This window comes from Thamnophis sirtalis, unplaced genomic scaffold (genome assembly GCF_051295495.1).
Source record: "Thamnophis sirtalis isolate CommonGarterSnake01/CBP01778 unplaced genomic scaffold, rThaSir2_p1.2 scaffold_4, whole genome shotgun sequence".
In the NCBI taxonomy this organism is placed as follows: Eukaryota; Metazoa; Chordata; class Lepidosauria; order Squamata; family Natricidae; genus Thamnophis; species Thamnophis sirtalis.
The window spans coordinates 113,229,330-113,250,737 of NW_028261384.1; the positions used below are offsets into that span (position 1 = coordinate 113,229,330).

A 21,408-nucleotide genomic window follows, 5' to 3' on the forward strand; every position below is an offset into this window, starting at 1 on the left:
GGTATTATTTTTGAAGTAATAAATGAATGGAAAATTATTTCAAAACTGGAATTATCATATCAGATTTTGCATATTGAGCTTGCTTGTTCACTCACTTGCTCCGTCCCTCCCTCCCTCCCTCAGGGGTGCAAGGAGTGCACCAAGGTGCATAGGTAAAAATTAAACTAGGATGGGGGTAGAGCTATTCTACATCCAGGCCTCGCACACCCCGACACCTACTTGCCTTGGCAGCCCATTTCTTCTGTGGCCACTTGCTACTGTTTGCTTGCATCATCCCCAGCCTCCATTTCACTATCAGAGGCCTTCAAGATTAATCCAGAGCTCTGTTATTGGCTGAAGGGGCCTGAAAGGATACTCAAAAAAGAGCAGGCTGCAACTAGAGAAAGCTTTATTCAGCATGAAAAGTAAATATGCAAGATAAACTAGTGCCTAGGAAGCAGTGAAACTTTTTATTGTCTGTTAGAATGACTGATTCTTCCACAATAAACTTGCTTGATTGCCCTGCTCCAACCAGGGACTCACCCAATCACTTCTTCTTCAAGAAACGGTCTAAAAGCGCCCAGCTTCCCAGGGGAGAAATGGGGTCAATTTCAAAGGCCACCCCTTAACCTTGTAAAAATCCTTCAAGCCAGAACAGCAGTATTTGCGAGCTGGAAATTATGGCACAACTTCAACAGCAGAAAGAAGCTTTAAGTTTGCAAAAGATGCTGTTTGAAATCCAGAAATTATCAAACACATTTGAGAGGATGGAGAAGAAGTTGGAAAATCTAGAACATCTAACAGTAAAATATGATGAAGAAATTGGAGATATTTATTAAGTGGAAAAAGTGGAGGTTAGAGTCCTAAAAACTGGAGAAAAATCACCACAAAAAAATCAAATCCACTAATATCTGTGGTGATTGGTTTGTGTCTGGAAATGGAAAGAGTGGAATACGGAAAGAGGAATTAAATGGAGAGGAACTCTACCCCAGATGGCAAGCTACAGAAGAAAAAAAAAGAATTTATGGATTTAAACAGAGAAATGTTATTAGCAACATCATTGATAACACTACTGACAATTAAAGATAAGCCGATTATGGAAAGAGAAGAAGGGCATCGAAATTATGTGAGACACTCAATAAGCAATGAGTTACAAAGTGGAGTCCAGGCAAATTTATTAAGGAGATGATTAGAGGATTGATACCACAAATGGCAGAATACATGAGATAGTTTTGCTACTGGAAAGATACAGGTTGATAGATGAAAGTGTCTAATCTAAAACTAGTTAAATTTAGTGAAATTTAGTGACAATAGATACGGTTAAATAAACAACTGATAATGATAATAATGCATACATATGTATTGGACAAGTAGTAATTGGATATGAATATTGAATAGTACCTATAAAAGGAAGATTAGGAATTATTTGGTTATATATAAAGGTTAATCAAAAAGAACTAAGTTGAATCTAGCTAAGTTTTTATTATTGGGGGGGAAATGCTATGCTCATGGATAGAGTTAATGAAGGAGGGATAATGATAACAATGTATGTATGTATGTATGTATGTATGTATGTATGTATGTATGTATGTATGTGTACAACATAAGGAAATTGGATGTAAATTCTAAACAGTGATTTCGAAAGGATTAGAAATTTTTGTTACTAAATATTATTGATGTTTAGTCAGAATAGGCCATAAGGATATAGTGTTATTGGAGGATATTAGAAATAACAAATGAAATGGCAGTATTTGGTCAGGTTTTAAATCTTGATACATTTTATGATGAAGGACGTTTAAACAATTATAGTCAAATGAAAATGGAGGTATGATGATGGTAATATGTATAAAAATATCTGATTTAAAATTCTTGAGTTAATACGAATTTTGTGATGACAGTGGAAGAGATGGATGAAAGCTTTTTGTAACCAACTGATACACTTTCTACAGTATGTAAAGAAGAAGGATTCTTCGTGTTGTGCTTATTTTGAAAATTTAAAATAAAAAAAACTTTTAATAAAAAAATGTCCTTGCAGTCTCTGTCTGCCTCCAGTAGCCTTCACAGTAAACCTCCACATTTTAAATGGTGCTCTTGATCATGGCTATCCAGATGAATATCTGGTTCCAGAGTGAGTGATATGACTATATAATTACCTTTAAGGACCTACTTAAAGAATTAATGCAAAGAATGTTCTTAAATCTTAAGTTGAAAGAATATATTTTGAACCAGAAAAAAAGGAATTCTTAACTGAAACCCTGATACATAATGACAAATTGAAATGCAAATTAAATTTCCAAAGCTTGAGCTTATTAATATATTAATAATTAAAAAGGGGAATATCATTCTGTAGTAAATTCTCTATAAGGAATACCAAAGGAATACTTTGGTAGGAATACTTACAGATAAAGACAGGAGAAGCAAGCAGTATCTCAGTCATAGAAAAGGAATTGGCACCAAAGAAGAAAGTGATAACCAATCTGGCCTATAGGATATATTATGTAGATCAGTTGGGCCTGCTTGAGAAATGGAGGCAACAGAGACCAAAATAGGAAGTACAGTAAATTGGAAGTTGACAAAGAGAAAGATATTGCCACATCAAGATTGGAACAGTGTGCCAGAATTCTCGTTGCAAGAAACTTTACCCAAGTATTAAGGCTCCTCTCCAGGCTTTATCTATTGAGGGCAGAAAGAAAAAGCAAGCAGGGCCACATGATTCAGCAGCAGTGGACCTGAGCCTTGCAAGAATCTCTCTTCACTATTTCAATCACTGCAAAATGAATACACAGAAGAATGAATGAAAGAATTAGATAAGAACTGTTTCAGGAAGTATAGGTTTGTAGGGGAATAATCAATATAGTCTACAGTCTATATTGATGTCATGAAAGATATGGATTTTCTTCATGGAATCAAGTCAATATATACATATCCAAAGGCTTGAATTACAGATTTGATTAAATTTTGTGATATTCAGAAGAGGACAAGACAAGGTTATACATGTGTCCTGTCTCCTTTGTTGTTTTTTGAGATCCTTTGCTGATGATTTGGCATTGAGGGGCCACTATGAATGCTGGTATTTTTTACATAAATTTACAAAAATTGTTTTACAGAAAACAATTATTGATTAGAAATATGAGTTCATGACATCAACTTGCTTTGATCAAGAAAACTTACTTCAAAATTGAGGAGAAGGTTGTCAGGCCTACATTTATATTCCTTTTAGAATTTTGGCCTGCCACACTTTCTCTTATTTCATTATGCTGTTTCTTTAACTATAGTCAATGGGAGGGGGGATTAGAAGGAGTCGGATTTTGGAATGTATTGTTTTTCATTCTTTGCTAGAAGCCAAGGTCATCCTTTGACTCTACACCAGTACACCTGACCGGAAGAAGCTGGGCATTGACGCCAGCATGCAAGAAGGAGATTGAACCATGTAATGGATTGTGGTTGTGGGGGCAAGATCATGAACTTTTAACTGGGTGGGATTCTGATGTAACTTCCAGAGTTGGAATCCCCACAGCTATGTGCCAACATGCCTGTTTTATTAAATTGGAACTTTAAGCATAGTTTTGCCTTCGACTCTGATTTAATTCTACATGGTATTTGGAATGCTGATAAAGGTGTTATTTTGACTAATATGAAAACTATGCTGTGTCACAATAATTATATTAAGGTATGGAATGCAATTAAGAAAAATGTGCTCAGATGGGACAAATAACATTCTTTTCTATAAAATTTACTCTTTTTTCCTTCTTTTTCATTTTCTCCACTTTTATTTTTATCCTTGTCTGTCCTTTTATTTTCTAATTTTTTTGTTCTGCTTTTTATCTTTTAACTTTGTATCTTTCTGAAAAACAATAAATTATGAAAATATATTGGTGTCAGGAGACCAGAGAATACACAAAGAGAAACAACCAGTGGAAAGCAAATCTTTGTATGGAAGAAAGTGGGCAGCACAATTTTAAAAAGCAAATTATGGTTTGGTAATGGCATGCCAGTGGATACATCAAGTCAGAATTCCAGAAAGAAGACATATTCTTTTTCTGTAGAATAATTAAATCTTATTGTGATCTTGCCCAGCAAAGGTTCCATTCTCTGTGAAATGGATGACATGCAAAGGAGTGGCATCGGTGTTGACCCTCAACATGAATGGTCTTTGTTATAAAACTCTCCTGACACATTGAGTGGACAGCCATTTTTGTAAATTCTAGCTTTTTATTCAAAATGTTCATATTTTGCAGATGAAATAAGCTTTTTTTTAACATCCCCATTCCAGGAAAGTTTTTCTTCTTCTTCCATGTTCTATTCATTTCTATCACATTGGCTCATTCAAAGTTGACACACCCTTTTCTTTCTAGGTGAGAAAACAGATTATCCAAGTGCTATGATGGATCTTCACACCATCTGTAATTATCACAAATACTGTTATTAATTCTGCCTGGTGCTGAAGTCTTTATGGCAAATGTATAACTAAAAAGGATTCAGACCTTATGAATGCCACCAATGTTTAATAGCTGTGCTGATCTGTAGCATGAATTTAAACACAGATGAAGTCCTGTGAAACTTATTCCTGATGAGGTGAATTCAGGGTTTCAGAATATTTGTCAATAGTATGATGATGGGATGGCAATGCAAATCATACTAGTATACTTTTATAGACTTTTAACCATTAGTAGACAAATTTTGTTCTATATATACATTTGGCACAATGACCATGACCATTTTCCTCTTGCTTTTATCTCTTATAATTTTAAAAAGCAACATGAGAAACTGCAATATTGGTGATCCTCGCCCTATTTCTCACAACTATTTCCAGTCTGGTGATCTCATCATTGGTGGTATTACTTCTCTTATGTTCATGCCTATAGAACTAGAAAACTTCATGGAAAATCCCCATCTTTCATTTATTGATGAAGTAATGTAAGTGTTCCTCACCCCACTGTGAGGTGCAAGAGATATCAGATTATACTTGTATTTGGAATATTACTACATATACCAGAATGAGCTGTAGTGAAAAAAATACATCTTTTATCTAATTCAAATGATTCATCCTTGATTAATTTCCCTGGGGTTCTTAAAACAGTTAGCAAATAATTCTTCAATATACTAATTGAGATGTTTTCTGTTTAAAAACTATACAAAGCTAAATCAAATGTTACACTTGTCACACAATGTGTATCATGGGGACTATTGCTTTCAAAATCAAAATATTAAAATTTACTATATATTTCATGCAATGTTTTCTATAAAATAATAAGCTCTTTTTATCATGTACAATTATTATTTCAGTGTCCAGACTAAGTTTTATCAGCATATTTTGGCTTTAATATTTGCTGTGAAAGAGATAAATGAAAACCCTCAGATCTTGCCCAATGTCACCTTGGGCATCAACATTTTTGACAGTTATGGTAGAAGATGGATTTATCATGCCACAATGGAACTTTTTTCACCTCTGAAGAGGATGGTCCCCAATTATGAATGTGGGATCCAAAACAACTTGGTCTCAGTCATTGGGGCTCTTTATTCTGAAATATCTATTGACATGGCAGATATCTTGAGGATCTACAAATTTCCACAGGTAGGTTGTATGGTGAGATGTGAGATCTTATAAAATCATCCAGATTTTTATGAATCTTTTACATGTCTATATGTTAGAAACACACTAATGTGTGCTTGTTTTTACTTACTTTACATTAATTAGTAAAGCATATGAAGAAAGAGAATGTTTTAAAAACTGAGACCATGTGGCTAATGGATTTGATGTTATTGGATGATTTTAAGGCTTTTATGAAAGGATTGTGATGTTTAGAACTTTTCTACTTTCCAATGAAATTTTAAAAAGGACAGTTGCTTAATACAATGGCTTTTATGACAATCCCAAATTATTTTGATCTGGGATACTTTGCATTGAGTGAAAAAGAGAATATTATAAACCACATTCAAAGGAATATGCTGTTCAACCAAGGCAAGCTATAGTGTTAACTACTGGTTCAATAATACAAGGCTTCTCACTTTCCTATCTCTACCCTTAAGATGTATCCTTTATGATGATTTTCAATGAAAAATAAGTTAAACTTTTATTCCTTAATCATTTGATCAATAACTGTATTTTAAAAGAAATTCCTGGAACACATTATTCTGAGAAATACAATGCACCAATCTGAAATTCAGGTTTTTCACTGAAATATAATATTTTTAATACAACATGAGAACATCACAAATCTCTCCACTGATGAATACAAAAGCCTGCTTATATAACACTGCTAAAATAAGTTCTGAAAGAAACTAAAATGTACTTATTTATTTATTTAATTAATTAATGGTTCATATTTCTTAACTGTACATCTTTCTCAGAGAGGGGCTCTGGTTGATGTACAATAATTTGCTAGACAATTGACAATGACTTTCCAAATTACAACAGATTTTGTACAGTGGCTATTTTAACAAATATTTCTCCATTTCTTTCTCTTTCTCTAAGCTCCTATTATTATTTTTTATTCCTGTAGCTAATATATGGGTCACACCCAGAGATGCTGGATGAAAGTGAATCATTTTCCTTCTACCATATGGTCCCAGAAGAAAATGAGATGTACCAAGGACTTCTTCAGCTGCTTGTGCATTTTAAATGGACATGGGTTGGGATATTAGTGAGGGAAGATGATGGTGGTAGATTTGTGCGGATGACACTTTCAACTTTTCCTCTTCATGGCATTTGCATTGCCTTTTTAAAAATAATTAAACAAGTACACCTCAGTAATTTATTAGACGAATTGGATTGGCTAATAGAAACATTTTATCTTATTATGAAAAGTAAAGCCAATGCAGTAATTGTCTATGAAACAACACTTCTACATCTGAGATCGTTGCTATATCTTCCTAAAATGGAAACATTATCTATGGAAATAAAAGGTAAAGTGTGGGTCATACCCTCCCAAATGGATCTAGCAACAGTAATTTACCAAAGGACCTGGGATATTCAAGACATCCATGGTGCCCTGTCCTTTTCAGTTTACTCCAATGAAATTCCAGGATTTCAGCAATTTGTTCAGGAAAGAGATCTTTTCTTGTCAAAAGAAGATGGCTTTATCAAAGATGTGTGGGTACATGCATTTCAATGTGCTTTTCCCAGTCCTTTGGTGAATGAGAAAAATGATGACATTTGCACTCTAAGGGAGAAATTGGAGAACCTTCCTGATGCTTTTTATGAAATGAGCATGACTGGTCACAGTTACAATATATATGACGCTGTGTATGCTGTATGTCATGCTTTACATGCCATGCATATTGAACAAAAACACAAAGAAATGTGGTGGAAAAGAAGAAAACTGAATATTCAGGAGCAGCAGCCATGGCAGGTACTAAATACTTATTCCCTTTTCTCACTCAATGTGCAAACTTGTATCATACACAATTTATTCTTTGATGTAAATAAAGTATAACCAAGAAAATAAAGGGATGATTACATACAAATGGGGGCTTAAGTAAATCTAATTCACACAAACAATATCATTTTATACCTTTCTATCCTTCAAACCCACCCAGCTTTCACTCAGGTTCATGTACTGCTTCATACATCACTTGTTGTTCCTCAGCTCCCCTTAGCTTTCTCTTTTTAAGTACCTCATCAATTCTCTTCAAACATTGTCTCTCTTCCTCTTCATCTCATTCCATTCACTCTTCTTAATAAATTGGCTCTCTAATTCAATTCTCACTTATTCTCAATCTGCCAAATTATGATTAATCTGCCAAGTTATGTTTAATTTATTATTCATTCGGCAACACCTCACTCTCTTGGGTCCTGTTTTAACATAATCACTTAACTGTCCTTTCCATACAAGTAAGATGCACTTTTGCATAGTAAATGTATATTTTTCTTTCCATAAATATTCAATAGCAACACATGAATCTTTTATTTTTATTTTAATCTGATGTTTTATCTTTGGCATGAATTTTAATAAATACATCTCTCTGTTTAAAGTATTTACCATTTATATTTTGTGAATGATGTTAATTTTTCACTCCATAACTACAATTTACAAATATAAATTGTAACTGTTGCCAAACATCAAACACAAGTATGCAGTAAAGCATTTGATTAGGTAGACTATAACCTACTATTAGATAAAGTAATAGAATGTGGGTTAGACAGCACCACCACCAGATGGATTCGTAACTGACTGACCAACTGCACTCAACATGTAGCCCTAATGGAACTGAATTCTGAATTCTTCTCTAAGAAAGACAACAGGGGCTGGAAAGTCCATTTAGTGGCTTGCAATGGCCATTGCAACCCTCATTCCACAATGTCGGTGTTGCAACTGTTGACCAGGGGTCTGGTCAAATCAGAATTGAGCTGGAGTGACCTTGGAGGTCTTCTAGTCCTTTCCCCTCCTCAAGCAGGAGATCCTATCCATTTTAGACAAGCGGCTGTCCAGTGCCTCTTCTTAAAATTTTCTGACCGACGCTGTGGCTGAGCTGAAGCCGGCAAAGCCCAGCAGCCCTGCCTGCCCAGCTGAGGTGTTCCTAGTGGAGGAGGGGGAGGCATCACCGCTATAGCTCATTAATACATCATAAATTCTCAAGCACGGGGGCTATAACCACCACAAACCCCACAAATCAAGCCCTCAAAGATACAAACCCACATGAGTTATTACTTTGTACATTAGTTCTCAGGACGCTACCCTAATGCCCCAGACTATCAGCTGTTAAATTATGGGGCCGGCAGATCCATGGATGGATCCTATAGAGATCCAGGCAACATGCACGCCGGCTCTTACGGGGGATACAAATACAATGGAATGGATCTGAGCATCAGCGGATCAGCCACCACCACCTCCTCCTCCAGCCAATTTGGAGTGGTTGGGTGAGAGCTCTCGCGTCTTTTCTGCCCAGGCAGCACTCGAAAGCAGGTTAAGAGAGGCGTTCAGCTGCTCCTTGTCCTATCCCGAATCCCTCCCTTGCACAAGCAGCACCAGTAGTGGCGGCGTCAACAAAAGCCGTGGAGGCAAGACAGCCTGGTCCTCCCATGCCAACAAGTAGCTTCTGTCGGCACAGTTAGCGTCACCGCGTTTACCGAAATAGACGAAACAAGCGCGTCCTCGCGAACTGAAGAGAGCGGTTCTCAAGCCAACAACGGTGCCCGAGTTCAGACGGAGCCGAACACCACCTCCACGCCAGCCGCATAAAGCCTTCCCCCTTCTTGTCTCCCACCCAACATGTTTTGCTGAACGGCGGCCGAGTTCTAAACTGCTGGCATGACTTTGAAGTGCTGGATTGCCTTCCGCGTGGGCCGACGTGGAAGACAAGCGGCAAGCCAGCACTTCAAAGTCATGCCGGCACTTTAGCGTGCCCCTCAGCCGCCATTCAGCGAAAGATGTTTCGCTGAATGGCGGCCGAGTTCTAAACTGACGGCATGACTTTGAAGTGCTGGATTGCCTTCCGCGCGGGCTGACGTGGAAGGCAAGCGGCAAGCCAGCACTTCAAAGTCATGCCGGCAGTTTAGCATGCCGGCAGGCAGGGCTAGAGTGAGCGAGCGAGCGTGCTCTGTCCTGGTGGGTGCATGAGTGGAGCACTTTTCCAGCGCTTCTGTGCCTGGAGAGCTCTGTCTGCATATGAGCCCGGGATCCACCGCTTGCGCTTCCTTGCTTTGCCCCGCCACCCGCCTTCCCTATCTAGGGGCTCCTCCAGCAGAAGTAGCAGAGTCGCGTCAAGCGCCGCTCTGCCTTCCTCCGCGCTCTTCCCACCTGGATGCCCAAAGCCTCCCAGCCCGCCTGGCCTGGGGCGAATCAGCTGCAATGCAGCGTGCGGCAATCCCACCACCATCCACCCGCTCACTTGCCCCGCCCGTCACTTACTCTGAGATCAGAAAAGAAGCGGTGGCCCCAGGTGGCTCTTTTCGCGGAGGCTTTCCCATGCCTTGTCCGGAAGTGGGGCTGGAAAGGGGAGCTCGCTCCCCCACCCATACGCCTGCTCACTCACTACACTATCCCGCCCATGCGAGCGGCAGTGGATGGGCAGGGGAGCAAGTTGAAGAAGGCGGCAAAATTAAGCGGGATGTTTTGGGAATGGCCCAGGATGCAGGAAAAATTATGAGAAGGCATGCCTGTCCCGCCAAATGCAGGACGTCTGGTCACCTTAAACAAACTTGAACATTGGGCACTATCTAATCAAATGAAATTCAATGGTGAAAAGAGTAAGATTCTGCACTCAGGCAAGAAAAACGAAATGCACAGGTACAGTATAGGTGGTACCTTGCTCAATAGTACTAACTGTGAGAGGGAACTTGGAGTCCTAATGGACAACCATTTAAATATGAGCCAGCAGTGTGCAGCAGCTGCCAAAAAAGCCAACACAGTTCTAGGCTGCATAAACAGAGGGATAGAATAAAGATCACGTGAAGTGTTAATACCACTTTATAATGCCTTGGTAAGGCCACACTTGGAATACTGCATTCAGTTTTGGTTGCCATGATGTAGAAAAGATGTGGAAAGAGTGCAGAGAAGAGCAACAAGGATGATTAGGGGACTGCAGACTAAAACATATAAAGAACGATTGCAGGTATGTCTAGTTTAATTAAAAGAAGAACTAGGGGAGACATGATAGCAGTGTTCCAATATCTCAGGGGCTGCCAGAAAGAAGTGGGAGTCAAACTATTCTCCAAGACACCTGAGAGTAGAACAAGAAGCAATGGGTGGAAACTAATCAAGGAGAAAAGCTATTTAGAACTGATTTCCTGACAGTTAGAACAATTAATCAGTGGAACAGCTTGCCTCCAGAAGTTGTGAATGCTGCAACACTGGAAGTTTTTAAAAAGATGTTGGATGGCCATTTGTCTGAAATGGTATAGGGTTTCCTCCCTAGGCAGGAAGTTGGACTAGAAGACCTCCAAAGTCCCTTCCAACTCTGCTATTGTATTTGTATTTGTAAGCACTGTATTCTTTGTTATGCTAATTTTTAGATTCCTTTTTTGCTTTCATTTTAACATCCAACCAATATTCTCTGCAAAAAAAAATGGCTTCTCAGCCCAAAATACAGCATTGTCTCCATAAAAATATGTTTATATATACATATATAGCTAAAGGTTCCTCTCGTACATATGTACTACACGTTCCCGACTCTAAGGGACAGTGTTCATCTCTGTTTCAAAGCTGAAGAGCCAGCGCTATCCAAAAATGTCTTTGTGGTCATGTGGCCAGCATTATGGAAAATCTATAATACGTGCCAAGGGGCAGAACTATAAGAACAAAAAGAAGATGCTTTTTTATATTTATTGTTTAACAAATAGAAACTTCAATCCAGAGAATGGAAATAATAATCTTGGGGTATTCAACCAGTCCAAGACACCTTATAAGAAATTGTACAAACTTACTCTTTTGGTGTCAGCTAAATCAAAATTTAAGTAATCTTTTTATGACAATAGATTCAGTTATTGTGCTTCCAATGATTTCAGCAACTCTTTTCTAGTGAGGAATGATGTGGAAAGTATGGACTATTTTTGATATGGTGATAAATATCTCACTTCAGTCACTCACTTAATTTTCTGAATCTAGGACACCATATGTAAAAAAGGGAAGTATAATATTTAAAACTAGTAGAATAATAATGGCTGGGTTTGGGAAACACCTCCCACCCAATCTTGCTGATCTGGTGAGGGAAAGATTTGTCACTGGTAATATTTCCAGTGTTGTCCAACGTGCACTTGATGACTGAGGGCTTCAGTTTAACAATTGTCTTTGAGGAGACTTCTTTCATGTATCCCATCATATTGATCAAAAAGTGATTTAGTGGAGTAGTTCAATGGAACCTTGGATATCATGATTAAAAGAGGGTAATGCAATAAGTCGGACTTAATATGGCCACAGCTTTTATTTACATATAGGGTTTTCTTTTCTTTTCTTTTTCTTTTAACTTTTGCATGAGAGAGGTTTCAAAGATTTGCTGGATCTGATATATTGGGATAGGAACATCCCAGCCAGTTAATATCAGTATGAAAATATTTAATATAAAAGGATATAACTTAATTTTTTTTGTTTACACTTACCTCTGTTTCTCAAAATGCACATACAAAAGCTGTTAATGTGAAGAAAGTAAGAAAAAAACTTTTCTAGCCAAGAATTGAAAAATGTGAAAATTAAAAAAAAAAGATAAAATTGACGTATTAATAATGTCATAGACTTTAAAAAGCTATTGCAGTTTTTCATGATCTAGATTTCATTTGGTTGCTGTTTATTCACTTTTGAAATAATATTGATCAGAGACAATATTTACTAGATAAGTAATAGGTCTCCCCACATAGGCAGGAAATTATGTTTTTTTTCTTTCAGCTTCTCAACTCAGTTGGTTTAAAAGTTTATATTTTTATATATTGTATCATTTCAATATTACAAAATTATTGAATCCTTACTGATTCTGTTTTCTTACCTACGTATGCATATTCATTGATATTCTGCAGTTTTTGAAAAAAAATGATAACAGTTCTGGGATAGGGATTTGAGAATACACATGAGTTTGTGGGGTTTTTTGTTTTTTTTATCTATAAAAATGTAATCACGTTGAAATTATTGTAAGGGTTGTGAATGAAATGGCATACAAGGAGGTGTTTCTCGGTAGAAGAATGAGGAACATGAAGCTTTGTCAGTGAGTCCTGGAGTTATACATCAAAGTGATGTGTCAAATGTTCAAGGCAAATAGAATATCTGCAAAAATTGCAGCAGTTGATGTAAAAATAATGTATGAATTACTGATCTGGATTTTTTTCCCAATTTGTGTATTTAATGATATTCAGCTCCACCAATTCCTGAAAAGGGTCTCATTTAATAACAGTGCTGGGGATAGTATTTTGTTCAATCACAAAAGAGAATTGATAGTTGGATTTGATATTATAAACTGGGTCACATTCCCAAACCAATCCTTCCATCGAGTGAAAGTGGGAAAACTGGATCCCTGGGTTGAAAAGGAAAAATTCACAATTCATGATGAAGTTATCACCTGGCACAGTACCTTCAACCAAGTAGGTTCTGATATTTGTATGATGGGATGTTACCCAACTACAACTTGAAGTATTTAAGTATAAACTTAAAATAAAGATTTTGAGCTTTTACTTATGGCACAAGCTATTTGAATAACCCTTCACAGAATGGTATTTCAGGAATAAAGCATACTGATATTCAGTAAAAAGTTTAAAAGGAAATTCTAGTTGCTGATTTATTTGAAAAGCAATTAAACATTTAGAAGAAATAAATGTAAGAAGTTTAAAAGAAGTTCAAAGACTACCAAAATTAATTAAGAGCCAAGGTGGCGCAGTGGTTAAATGCAGCACTGCAGGCTACTGCTAGATCAGCAGGTCAGCGGTTCAAATCTCACCGGCTCAGGGTTGACTCAGCCTTCCATCCTTCCGAGGTGGGTAAAATGAGGACCCAGATTGTTGGGGGCAATATGCTGACTCTCTGTAAACTGCTTAGAGAGGCCTGAAAGGCCTATGAAGCGGTATATAAGTCTACTGCTATTGCTATTGCTATTAATTAGGTAGTCTGATTCAATGTCGAGTATGCTTGATGAAATCCCCCCAAAAAGATTAGTTTTATATTCTGATAATAATCAATGAGCTAACTTGTCTTTATTTGGCTTATTATAGGGGAGGAAATGTAAAGTAAGATTTTCAAAAAAACATGCTAAAAAGATTGTTAATGATTGAATAAAAATAATTATTTTAATCATTCTACAGCTGTGATTGGCAATGAGATTATTACTTCCATTATTAAAAATATACATGAAATCATATAATCCTCCTACAGGAATTGTGGGTTGGGGATATTGTTTTCTGAGTAGATGTTGATGAAAAAAATACCTCACCATTAAAATCCCATTTTGTAAAATATCAATGAGTCATGATATTTTAATTCGGTTATAAAAACATGATTGAATGCTAATTTTATTTCATCTTTTGGGCAGACGTTACCTGTTTCAGTTTGCACTGAGAGCTGCCTTCCTGGTTATTTCAAGAAAAAGCAGGAAGGGAAGCCATTTTGCTGCTATGATTGTTTTCCATGTCCCAAAGAGAAAATTTCAAGGCAGAAGGGTAAGAGGCATTGTGAGCAAAAATCATCTTAACATTGTGAAATCACACCAGGATTTAACATAGTACATACAATTGTAGAGAATATTTACTTGTTTATTTAATTAGTTATTACTTTATTTAGTCTTTATATTAAATCCAGTTTTGGTCACCACGATATAAAAAAAATGTTGAGACAGTACAGAGAAGAGTAACCAATATGATTAGGCGGCTGGAGTCCATAACATATGAGGAATGGCTTCAGGAATTAGGTATCTGTAATTTAATGAAAGGGAGTACAAATGAAATGATAGCATATTATGTGTTGACCAAGTGTGATTGGAAACAGAAGGAATTTGTCTCTGGTGCCTAAGCTCTCAGTGATAGTATTCCAATCTCTAAGGCAGTGGTTCTCAACCTGTGGGTCGGGACCCCTTTGGGGGTCGAACAACCCTTTCACAGGGGTCGCCTAATAACATTGGAAAACATATAATTTCGATGATCTTAGGAACTGAGACACTAATTTTATGGTTGGGGTCACCACAACATGAGGACCTGTATTAAAGGGCCGCGGCATTGGGAAGGTTGAGAACCACTGCTCTTAGGGATTGCTACAAAGATGAGATGGTCAACCTATTTTTAAAAGCACTTCAAAGCAGAACAAGAAGTAATGGATGGAAACTAATTAAGGAAAGAAGATATAAGGAGATAAGCAGGGGTGGGATTCTACCATTGTAACAACCAGTTTGCTTCACTTGCATGTGCACAGTTACCCGTCACTCCAACAAACAGCTGATTACACAGCAGGGCAAAGGCAATCCTATATGCGCATTTGTGTGTATGTGCACAGTTCACTGCTTTCTGATAAAAACCAGTATAACGGGTGGGAGGATTGGCCCGAACCAGTTCACTCTCCACTGCTTATCAGAACTACCAACAGTCCGAACTGGTAGAATATTACCCCTGGATATACAATAAGAAGAAAATTCCTGGCAGTTAGAATAATTAATCACTGGGATGGTTTGCCTTCAGAAATTGTGGATGCTGCAACACTGGAGATTTTTAAGAAGAGACAACCACCTGTCTGAAATGAAATAGGGTCTGATGCTTGAAGAAGGGGTTGAACTAGAAGACCTCAAAGGTCTCTTCCAACTCTGTTATTCTCTTAACATACCTATTTGCATCTATTAAATACTATCTTGATCTAGTTTACAAAATAATTTAAGCTATTTGGCCAAAATAACACTAGTGCTTTTGGCTTCTCTTCTTTCTTTAATTTTGATAGAAACTATCCACAAAAGCTCTGTTTTATTTGTAAATATGAATATTTGTGTGGTTTTATTCTATTTCATTTATTTAGAAGCTTACATGCTCATCTGTCTTATATAAGACAATACTTTGTGGAACAATGTAATATCAAATTAAAAACCAAAACAGAATAAATAAAGCAAATGAGCCCTTTAACAACCCCCATGGATTCCAACCACAGAGATCCAAGATCACACACACTTTCTCAGTTAAAATATTAGCTAGGGTCAGTGTAGCAAATTTTATGCATGTTGAATAGAACAAACAAAAAAACTCCCAAAGTGTAAGAACAAGATAATAGCCATGATAACTGGTCTTTTAAGAGAAGAAATGACATTTTCTGAACTTAACTGTTATGCATTTTTGTTGATAATGTATTTCTATCTTGATTGTATTTCTCTTTTGTTCATTTTTTTCTTTATTATATTACAAATATAAAATAATTAAATAGGTGTGTGTGTGTCACTGAAAAATTATATTCCTAAATTCCAGATATGCAGGATTGTTCTAAATGCCCAGAAGAACAGTATCCAAGCAAGGAAAAAGATTCATGTCTTCCAAAGAAAATATCTTTCTTATCCCATGAAGAACCAATTGGGATAACCTTAGTCATTCTGGCACTTTTGTTTTCTTTCTGCACAATTGGGGTCCTGGCAACATTTCTGAAATATCACCATACTCCCATTGTCAAGGCCAATAACCGAAATCTCAGCTATGTTCTACTAATCTCCCTCCTTCTCTGCTTCCTTTGCTCACTGCAGTTTCTTGCTACACCTGGAAATATTATATGTCTTCTCCGACAAATTAGTTTTGGCATAATCTTCTCAGTGGCTGTGTCTTCTGTGCTGGCAAAAACCATCACTGTGGTTATGGCTTTCATGGCCACCAAGCCAGGATCCAGGATGAAGAAATGGATAGGAAGAGGCTTGGCCATATCCATTGTTCTTACTTGTTCCCTGATTCAAGCAGGCATCTGTATGGTGTGGCTCTTCGCATATCCCCCTTTCCCTGAAGTTGACACTCATTCAGAAATTGAAGAAATTGTGCTGCAGTGCAATGAAGGTTCAGCTACCATGTTCTACTGTGTCCTGGGATACATGGGTTTCCTGGCAGCTGCCAGTTTTACAGTAGCATTTTTCTCCAGGAATCTCCCCAGCAGTTTCAATGAGGCCAAATGTCTCACATTCAGCACGTTGATCTTCTGCAGTGTGTGGCTCTCATTTATTCCTTCCTACCTGAGCACCAAAGGCAAATACATGGTGGCTGTTGAGGTTTTCTCCATTTTGGCCTCAAGTGCTGCGTTTCTGATTTGTATATATTTCCCAAAATGTTATGTAATTATTGTTAGGCCAGAATTAAATAGTAGAGAGCAACTTATTAAAAGAAAAAAGTGATAATAAACACACAAAATTAATTTCAATATTTCTCGCATTTATTATTTTTTGTGTCAGGGTTCCAAATAGCATCCAAAAGTAAATCAGAGTCCAAGGCAAAGTATTGCTCAGTTCCGGTTCCATTTCTTCTGAAGAGAGTGCAATTTTATTTATTTTGCAGACTGAAATTTATTTGTAATACAAATTGATTCAAACTGTTTCTTGATTCAATATTCATATTTTTTTGGGGGAAATAACAGTCTATAATAGAAAAGTATGAAAATAGATTTTGTAATCAGATTTTGTAGATTGAGTCACAGTCAGAGTCCTTCCTTCCTCCTCCCTCTTTTCCTATCTCCCTCCCTCTGTTCCCCCTCCCTTCCATACTCTTTTCCATTTACTCTTCTTATAAGCTGAGTTTCAATATCCCATATTCCATAGTTGTTACTAAATAGGTAACTGTTGCTGAACTTTTAGGAATCTAGAGGCAATTATTTTTGTTGATTTGTAGCTTTTATTGCTGGTAAGTATTTTTTTTTTTTTAGAATGGAGGTAGTCTACAAGACAGTAGTTGCAGATTTCATGGCTAGTGACTGAAACTTTACATTCTTCTTTTCTGTTTCTTTTTTCAAGTAATTATTTGTATTGTATAGTTGTCAACTTCTTCCACCTTTCTAGATATTGACATAAATTTAAAATTGGGGCGGGGGAATTGCAGAAAAATAATGAAGTTTCACTCATTGTGATTTCATGAACTTACATTTTAAAGTGGTTCTTCAAGTCAAAAAGTTACCTAGTACTTTCAACAACCTACATTCACCAGCTGCAATATTTTACCCTTTTCTAGTGTTTAGCAATCCATTGTTCCAACTTATCTTGACTTTAAGGAAAAATACCTAATAGCTGTGAAGGTTTCTGTCATGCTGTTTTCCACTGCTGGATTTCCACTATTGACTTATTGTATTCACTGGCTAGTCTAAAATGCATACAAATTTATTTTTTGTCTGAGTATTGGCTCATCTAGCTTAGTTCTGATATTGTTCAAAAAGAGCTTAATTTTAAGATTCCAGGCTAATCACCAATGTACATTTCAAGTGTCTTTTGTACAATTTGAGAGTCAAGATTTGAAAACTGTTTCAGGCATGGACTATTATGAGAAAACAGCACCATGTATAGCTGTGTTGTCACCACCTCTTGCTCTCTGCTTTTTCAAATTATATAACAATAACATGAATCCAAGCATCAAAGCAATATATAGTTCCCTGCATTTCTTTGCAGGAAAAGAAAACAGGCAATGAAGAGTAAAGAATGACATACATTGGGATAATGAAAAACAAATTGTATTCAGAAAAGAGCGCAGGTTAAGGATGTCTAAAGTAGTGCAGAAAGAATTGAACTATCAGAAAAAGAGCAAAACTTTTTTATATGCAGCATTTTATTAAATTTGAATGACAAAAGATTAAAATATAAAACAAAAAGGGAAAAGAGGTAGATGGAAGAACAGCAAAAATCTTAAATTACAAAACAATAATATCAAAAATTCTCTTCAATATGGATACAATCTTAAGATATAATGCACTCTTATTTTAATTTAACAAAAACTGATACAAAATTAAAATATAGGTATTCATATCAAATAACCTAAGAATAAAACTGTACATAATATATTTTAGTCTAAATAAAATAAATGATCCATAAATGAATCACAACAATTCCATAAGTATGCAAAAGTATATAAAATATAAAAATGCATAAAATAAATTTAAACTCTAACAATGCACTATAAAATTTCGTGTTTTAAACTCCAACAATGCATCGTAATACTGTAGTCCCATGATGGTGAACCTATGGCACACATGCCCAAAGTGGTATGCAGAGCCATGTCGCCTAGTACGTGCAGTCTCACCCGTTGCCCTTCTGGGTTTCTGGGGTGCATACGAACATGACAATCAACTGGTCTTTGTGCATGTAGCAGTGCCAGAAACTGGAAGAGCTGGTCTTCTAGTTTCTACATGTGCATGCAGACCAACCAACTGATCCTACATGGCAGAAACCAGAAGAGGAACTGCCTGGTGTGCATATGTGCATCAGCATGCACACTGGGTAGCTCGTCTCTCGGGTTGTGTCCCCGACAAGTGCATGTGCATGCTTCCTTTTTGGCACTTGGTGCCGAAAAGGTTCGTCATCACTGCTATAGTCAAAATATTTAATCATAAAATCCCAAAGTTAAGACTTGATTTTTATTTTATCAAGCAAAAAATCTAAATCATGCAGAAAGAAAAGCAATAGAATCATTATCTTTAAGCAATCAATTTTGCCATCTCTGCTAATTCCATTAAGTTCATGTTCCATTCTTTCATTGTGGGATTTTCACCTCTTTCTGCATATTGTCATATATAAGAACCAAGTCCCTTATTTTGGTTCAGTCTATTTTATCAATCCTAAAACAAAAATGTGTGGTTTCAACTGTACATCAGCATTGAGAATCTTCTGGATATGCAAACCAACTTGATTCTAATATTTCTTAGTAACTTTAAAGATCTATGTATGATAAATGGTAAAAATATTGTCACATTGGTTAAGTTTCTGATATTTGTTTAACTCTTCAGTATGCATATACATCTTCATGAATGATTTGGATGAGGGGATAGATGAGGAACCCATTAAATTTGCAGATGATACCAAGCTATCAGGAATAGCCAACACTCTAGAAAATAGGCTTAAAATTCAGAAGGATCTTAATTGACTTGAACATTGGGCGCTATCTAACAAAATGAAATTCAATAGTATAAAAATAAAGTTCTAGATTTATACAAGTAAAACCAAATGCACAGGTACAGTATAAGTGGTACCACACTCAACAGTAGTAACTGTGAGAGAGATCTTGGAGTTCTAGTGGACAATCACTTAAATATGAGCCAGCAGTGTACTACAGATGCCAAAAAAGCCAACATACTTCTAGGTTTCATTAACAGAGGGATGGAATAAAGATGACGTGAAGTGTTAATACCACTTTAAACCTTGGTAAGGCCACACTTGGAATACTGCATCCAGTTTTGGTCACCACCAAATGATTAGGGGACTGGAGGCTAAAACATATAAAGAGCAGTTGCTGGAATTGGGTATGTCTATTTAATGAAAAGAAGGACCAGGCAGACATGATAGCAGTGTTCCAATATCTCAGGGGTTGCCACAAAGAAGAGGGAGTCGTAATTAATTCATAATTTAATAAGCTTATATGCCGCCCAATCCCGTAGGACTCCGGGCAGCTTACAAATACGAGATAAAATAAAATAACAAATAGGGGAGAAATGAAAACAGTTAAAAAAAACACAACATACATTCGGCTTAGTTAGGTGCTGGACCTAATTCATAGATCAACAGCTCCAGGGCTGCCGAAACAGCCAGGTTTTGGTGGCTTTTTGGAAGGCCGCAAGAGTGGGAAGGGTCCAGATCTCTGCGGGGAGATCGTTCCACAGAGCTGGAGCAGCTACAGAAAAGGCTCTCCCCCGAGGGGTCGCCAGCTGGCATTGTCCGGTCAACGGCACTCGGAGGAGGCCTAGCCTGTGAGTTCTTATCGGCCATTGGGAGGTATGTAGCAGGAGGTGGTCTCTCAGATATCCAGGTCCAAGGCCATGTAGGGCTTTAAAGGTAATCACCAGCACCTTGTAGCACGTCCGGAGACCAATAGAGAGCCAGTGCAGCTCGCGGAGGATAGGTGTAAAATGGGTGTACCAAGGTACACCCAATATCACTCATGCAGCTGCATTCTGGAACAACTGTAGTCTCCGAACACTCTTCAAGGGCAGCCCCATGTAGAGTGCATTGCAGTAATCAAGTCTTGAGGTGACGAGGGCATGAGTGACCATTCGAAGTGCCTTCTGGTCTGGATAGGGCCGCAACTGGTGCACCAGGCGAACCTGGGCAAAAGCCCCCCTGGTCACAGCTGACAAATGGTGTTCTAATGTCAGCTGCAGATCCAGGAGGACACCCAAGTTGTGGGCCCTCTCTGAGGGGTGTAGACTTTCACACACCCCCAGGCTAATAGATGAAAAATCTGGACTATCCTTGGGAGAAAACATCAATAGCCACTCGGTCTTGTCTGGATTGAGTGCCAGCTTGTTCACTCTCATTCAGACCCTAACAGCCTCCAGGCACTGGCACATCACTTCCACTGCTTCGCTGAGTTGGCACGGGGTGGACAGATGCAGTTGAGTATCATCCGCATATTAGTGGTATTTAATCCCGTGCTGGCGAATGATCTCACCCAGAGGCTTCATGTAGATGTTTAAAAGGAGGGGGGAGAGGACCAAGCCCTGCGGCACCCCATATCTAAGGGGCCTAGGGGTCGATCTCTGTCCTCCAACCAACACCGACTGCGACCTGAGAGGTAAGAGGAGAACCACTGTAAAACGGTGCCTCCAACTCCCACCTCCCCCAGTCATTGCAGAAGGATACCATGGTCGATGGTATTGAAGGCCGCTGAGAGGTCAAGAAGCACCAGGATAGAGGAATATCCTCTATCCCTGGTCCGCCAGAGATCATCAGTCAACACAACCAAAGCAGTTTCAGTGGAGTAACCAGGCCTGAAACCCGACTGGAAGGGTTCAAGATAATCTGCTTCATCCAAGGACCATCAGAGTTGAAAGGTCACCACCTTCTCAACAACCTTCCCAACAAAGGGGAGGTTGGAGTCAA

At 37.7% G+C, this 21,408-nt stretch overlaps 2 protein-coding genes and 1 pseudogene across 2 annotated transcripts; all 3 read left to right on the forward strand.

The window, feature by feature from the left end:
- Positions 1-4,738: 4,738 nt before the first annotated feature.
- On the forward strand, positions 4,739-7,415 carry LOC148046251 (vomeronasal type-2 receptor 26-like). Its single transcript, XM_087714619.1, has 3 exons — positions 4,739-4,896; positions 5,266-5,554; positions 6,483-7,415. Exons 1-3 carry the CDS (start codon positions 4,739-4,741, stop codon positions 7,413-7,415), a joined length of 1,380 nt encoding a protein of 459 aa, XP_087570745.1.
- A 1,203-nt stretch (positions 7,416-8,618) lies between these two features.
- LOC106548031 (homeobox protein Hox-B5 pseudogene) lies at positions 8,619-9,161 on the forward strand (annotated as a pseudogene).
- Positions 9,162-11,577: 2,416 nt separating this feature from the next.
- LOC148046252 (vomeronasal type-2 receptor 26-like) lies at positions 11,578-16,731 on the forward strand. Its single transcript, XM_087714620.1, has 3 exons — positions 11,578-11,622; positions 13,927-14,053; positions 15,830-16,731. The coding sequence occupies exons 1-3, from the start codon at positions 11,578-11,580 to the stop codon at positions 16,729-16,731; spliced, it is 1,074 nt and encodes a 357-aa protein (XP_087570746.1).
- Positions 16,732-21,408: the final 4,677 nt, after the last annotated feature.

Excerpts from the sequence above, each read along its gene's own strand:
- LOC148046251 (XM_087714619.1), top strand. The coding sequence starts at position 4,739 with ATGAGAAACTGCAATATTGGTGATCCTCGCCCTATTTCTCACAACTAT. Across the intron at positions 4,897-5,265 it reads TCATTTATTGATGAAGTAAT|TGTCCAGACTAAGTTTTATC; the intron begins GTAAGTGTTCCT and ends TTATTATTTCAG. Across the intron at positions 5,555-6,482 it reads GGATCTACAAATTTCCACAG|CTAATATATGGGTCACACCC; the intron begins GTAGGTTGTATG and ends TTATTCCTGTAG.
- LOC148046252 (XM_087714620.1), top strand. The coding sequence starts at position 11,578 with ATGGCTGGGTTTGGGAAACACCTCCCACCCAATCTTGCTGATCTG. Across the intron at positions 11,623-13,926 it reads CACCCAATCTTGCTGATCTG|ACGTTACCTGTTTCAGTTTG; the intron begins GTGAGGGAAAGA and ends TCTTTTGGGCAG. Across the intron at positions 14,054-15,829 it reads GAAAATTTCAAGGCAGAAGG|ATATGCAGGATTGTTCTAAA; the intron begins GTAAGAGGCATT and ends CCTAAATTCCAG.